Consider the following 4,937-nt stretch of genomic DNA (forward strand, 5'->3'; position numbering starts at 1 on the left):
CTGTTGGATGTCTAAGTTCTTTCACAATATTTTATCTAAAAGTTAATAGTATGTCAAAATAAATTCATTATTTTTTGAGAAATCTAAATCGAAACAAATCATATATTATTATAAGTGAAAGACTCTAAAGTGAAAAGTTGAATTACTATTTTACCCTTTTACTAAATTAAAATTTTTATAAATTTTTTTTATATATATATATATTTAATCTTCTTATTCTCATTTCAAAATCTTGACCTTTCAAATTTCTCACACAATTTTTAAAAAATAAAAATGAGTATTCCTTAAAGACAAGAAATTAAATGAGATTCATGTATCTTTTAAAGTTAATTTTTTTTTTGTATTTATTTTAATAGTATTTGACCTTTCAATTTTTCATGTGTCTTTTCATATTTCCGTAATTTTATTCTATAAATTCAACTTTTTCAAGAAAAAATTTTATTTACTTTTCCTACAATTCCTGTGTGTAGGAACTCTAAAATTTATTTCACTCATTAAATTTTCTTTCTTTCATCTTCAAATAGTAACTTCTTTTTTATTCTTCATTCATATTTTAATATATAAAATTTCTCTTTTATTGTTAGTCGTACATAGTTTAATGTTCTCAATGATATTTATTCTGAGCAATCTTTTTACATTCATTAATTACTCTATAGAGTATATCATAAGGTGAGTTTTTCCAATTATTTCATGTGTCTTTCTTTGGTTAGGTTTCTCTTCCAAAAAAGAGTCTACTTCAAATAAATCTATTCCAATATAATTGATTTAGCTACAAATATTGACCAACACTTTTTGTATTATTGCTAAACTAGGTAAATTATTCGTGCTTCGCACGAGATTGGACATTTTATTAAACTTACATATGATTATTCGGTAATATGACCTACAGTAAATGATTAAGTTTCATGGAAAATGAGGAATGAAAAAGGTTCATTAGAAGTTTAATTAATGTATTTCAATTCGATTCCTCTATAGCAAAAGAAAACTACAATAGTGGCAGAAAGAAAAGTTTTGTTTACTAAAAAACCAAATGTAATACATTCAACCATTTCAACAACGTTATGAGTTGTGGAATTAGAGGTGCAAGAGTAGTAACGTGACATTGCAATCGGAATCAATTTTCTTTGTTTATACGAAGAAACCTGTAGAAGGGACAAAAGAGAAGATCAATTTTCAATCAACTTCTGTGTAACTTTTAACAAAGTTAAAAGAAAAATGTCACCAAAATAGCAAAAAGAGTTGTCATACTTACATGGATCACTACGACTTATAGTAAAGATAAGCTCCATGAAATAGGAGGATGAAAACTTTTAGGAATGAAACAAACTTCATAAGAAGCTTAATCAATGTAATTGAATTCAACTATGCAATGGAAAAAACCTTCAAATAATAGTGGCAGCAAATCCCTCTATTTATAGATAATAGAGGGTAGTGTGAATAAATATTTATTGTGCCTTATCGGAAAGGTCACAACTCTTTAGAAAAGTTGCAACCATTTGGAAAGGTCACAACCTCTCATAAAAGTCGCAACTCTTCATAAAAGTCATAACTTTTCAGAAAAGTTACAACTTTTGATATAAAAGTTGCAACTCTTCGTAAAAGTTGCAACTCTTCATAAAAGTCACAACTTTTCATAAAAGTCACAACTCTTCATAGAAGTCGTAACTATTCATAAAAGTCACAACTTTTCATAAAAGTCACATATCTTCATTAAAATCGCAACTCTTCATAAAAGTCATAATTTTTCTTGAAAGGGAAGGCTAGTTTTGGAAATAAATAAATTTAAAAGGGAATTCTGATTTGTGGTGGTGCCACGTAGGCGGACCTAATGTTTTCTTTTATATATATATATGACTAGCAGCATATTCACTTCTTTTAGTATAATATCTATTTATGAAAAGTTTCTGTTGCAATAGAACTTAAATTCAGATATAAGTTGATCTGTGCATGCATTTGCATATTTGAACTTTGAAATGTAAACATGGACTATGTTTAGAGCACACAGGTTCATAGTTGACTGTGTATTCGTGTAGTTTAAAATGATATGAAATACACGTGCGTTGCACGTGTTTGAAAACTAGTAAAAGAAACATATCAAAGAGAAACCTGAAATGGATCCATGAAGCAGAGATTAGAATAGAGATAGTGATTCTAGGAATACATATATCTCAAAATAAGAGATGCATCAACTCTGTGTGCAGTGCAGGTGTTGATTATCTGCTTCCATTTTCTAACTTCTCATCCCAGGCACACTATCATGCATACTCAACCATATCCATAACAAAGGGGACTGGAAATCTTGAATCGCCTTAAATGTACAAAATAATGAACTCTTTACATATATATCACTGAAACAAGCACGACCCAATGCCATACAGAGCCTTTAACACTTCATCTCACAAGCTCAGACGTCAGGCAACCAAAAAAAAAGAAACAGAACATTTGTATTTGGACAACTAAGTTAACATAGCTATAATAGTATTATCATATTCATGATGCTCTTTTTGGGAGTGGATAGGCTCGATTTACATCGTTCCTTGGATGAAGTGGAGAACGATGGTGCAAAGGTGGCTGACCGTATCTATAAGCAGTCTGATGTCTGGAAGTTATTCTAGGCTCCTTGGGTCTTTCATTGGCTGCCTCAATCTGTTCTAGTTTCTCCACTACTTCTTTCATTCCTGGTCTGGTTTTTGGTTCAGGTCCAAGACATGACAGTGCCAGTTGTGCTATTTGAACTGCAGCTCTGGATGGATATCTTCCTTCCAGCCGCGAATCCATCTTGTCCTTCAACTTCCTTCTATCAGATAAATGTGGCTTAATCCATTCAACCAGATTATGCTGGTTGCTTGGGCGGTTTGTGTCTAGTGCCCGTAGACCTGTTAACATTTCCACTAGCACAACACCAAAACCATAGACATCGCTTTTCACGTACAAGTGTCCTGTCAAAAAATAACGATACAAGTATGAACATACATTTGACTGTATATATGTTTGAACCTGTAAGCACAAGATGTGATTCCAGAGAAGTAGAACTACCAAGTATAGAAGCCAAGCAGACACTACGTTACCTGTTTGAACATACTCGGGAGCAGCATAACCATACGTTCCCATCACCCGTGTTGTCACATGTGATTGACTAGCCGAAGGACCGAGTTTGGCCAAGCCAAAATCTGATATCTTTGCATTGTAAGACTGAAAGAATGTCATGTAACAGTTTTATCAGTAACAACCTTTTGCCTGATGTTCTCACTCTCTGAGATCAAGAGCTCGAAACTTGAGGCAAAACATTAAGTCAACCAAAAAGGTGCTCAGGGTTTGTGGTGACTGAAATAATCAACTTGGATCAATTTGTGATTTCTATATTACTTGTGATAAGCACGACAATGTTCCAGGGGAAAAGAAAAAGAAACGTACGCCATCAAGTAATATATTTGAGGCCTTGAAGTCTCTGTAAATGACTTGCTTCTCTGATGCATGTAGGAATGCCAAGCCTCGGGCTGCACCAATCACTATTTGAAGCCTTATATTCCACGGAAGTGGCTGAACAGCAGAGCCCCCTGAGCAAACCGAAGAGAACAAATATGTTTAGGTGGAGAATAAAATAGGCACATTGCCGACTGATTTATTCTAGAAACTCCTATAATATATCATTGAGAGCATCTCTTACTTCCAAAAAGATGGTTCTCCAAGCTGCCCTTTTGCATAAACTCATAGACAAGCAATAGTTCTTTATCTTCCCAGCAGTATCCCAAGAGTTTGACCAGGTTAGGATGTGAAAGTGTTCCAAGAAAATTAACCTCACACTGCATAAACAAATGAAATGAAATACACAGAGAGCCTTGGGAAAAAGAGCAGATACAAGCAATAAAACAAATTTTAACTTGTACATATTTAGTTCCTAGTCTAGACAATGACGAACAATAAGTGAGTGAAATTTAGTATAGAAAGCAATAGGTTGTGGTCGAAAGTTGTTGGCAGTAATCAATCAAAGTAAAGTTAGCTGGATCACAGATTCCAATATATATATGGATTTAAAAAAAAGGGGGAGGGGGGATTTGGAAGTAGAAAGGTGCATAAGAGCAAAGATCCATTCGAAGGATAATATATGAGTTTACCTGCCACTCTTCAAGTCCTTGTAAACTTTCAGAATTCAATTTCTTCACAGCAATGACAGTGCCAGTGGCACTAGCAGTCCTGGATGAAGCCCTGTCATCAAGCCAACCCTTGTAAACTTTGCCAAAACCGCCTTCTCCCAGGACGGTATCACTTCTAAAATTTCTTGTAGCGGTCTTGAGTTCGGTAAAAGAAAATGTCCTTAAATTAGGATGTGGTAATATCTGTCCATAAACCTCATCAACTCCACTGGCTGCTGAGAATTGGCTATTCCCGGAGACGTTGCTTACCGTGGAGGAGGATGTAGTGGTTGTCGTCTGTGATGATATGCCTACAATTAAATTAATTTTATTATTCGGAAGTAAATCAAATTCTGATTTATATTACGAATGGTACCTGAGCTGAAATGGGATGGGCTCTGACTATTAGAACTGAAACAAACTCCCATATCTCTATCTGATGATTATTAAGCAAGTTATTCTTCGGCTGAAAGAGGGATGGGATGAGATTGAGATCTCTTCTATTCTATTCTATTTGCAGCTTCTCATCGATCCATCATCCAACTTTGTTTGACTTGACTCAAATTAATACTTTTTTATTCAATCAACACTCTTAGTTAGTCGTAGTTGGTTGTTGTAAATTTTCAACACCACATTTTATGACTTAGTCTTTTCCACCTCATTCAATCATTTTTATTATTTATACTAGTTCTTGCACGTGTATATTACACGTTTAAATGAAAATAAAATTTGACTCAATCTTTGTTGGCTAAATACATATATGAAAATGTTACCGAAAAAAACAGTTGTTACTTACCCAAGGGA

The 4,937-nt window shown here is 33.8% G+C and overlaps 1 protein-coding gene across 1 annotated transcript; it reads right to left on the reverse strand.

The window, feature by feature from the left end:
• Nucleotides 1–2,114: 2,114 nt before the first annotated feature.
• LOC107009780 (probable serine/threonine-protein kinase PIX13) lies at nt 2,115–4,782 on the reverse strand. Its single transcript, XM_015209118.2, has 6 exons — nt 4,510–4,782; nt 4,116–4,444; nt 3,668–3,803; nt 3,415–3,557; nt 3,069–3,192; nt 2,115–2,939 (listed from the first exon to the last, which is right to left on the reverse strand). The coding sequence occupies exons 1-6, from the start codon at nt 4,559–4,561 to the stop codon at nt 2,491–2,493; spliced, it is 1,233 nt and encodes a 410-aa protein (XP_015064604.1). The 5' UTR covers nt 4,562–4,782; the 3' UTR covers nt 2,115–2,490.
• Nucleotides 4,783–4,937: the final 155 nt, after the last annotated feature.

This window comes from Solanum pennellii, chromosome 1 (assembly GCF_001406875.1).
Source record: "Solanum pennellii chromosome 1, SPENNV200".
NCBI lineage: Eukaryota > Viridiplantae > Streptophyta > Magnoliopsida > Solanales > Solanaceae > Solanum > Solanum pennellii.

Bases quoted from the DNA above. Each gene is read 5' to 3' on its own strand.
- LOC107009780 (XM_015209118.2), bottom strand. From the start codon at position 4,561: ATGGGAGTTTGTTTCAGTTCTAATAGTCAGAGCCCATCCCATTTCAGC. The intron at 3,804-4,115 runs GTAAACTCATAT...TTGTTTATGCAG, and splicing joins AAGGACTTGAAGAGTGGCAG to TGTGAGGTTAATTTTCTTGG. The intron at 2,940-3,068 runs GTAACGTAGTGT...ATTTTTTGACAG, and splicing joins TCCCGAGTATGTTCAAACAG to GACACTTGTACGTGAAAAGC.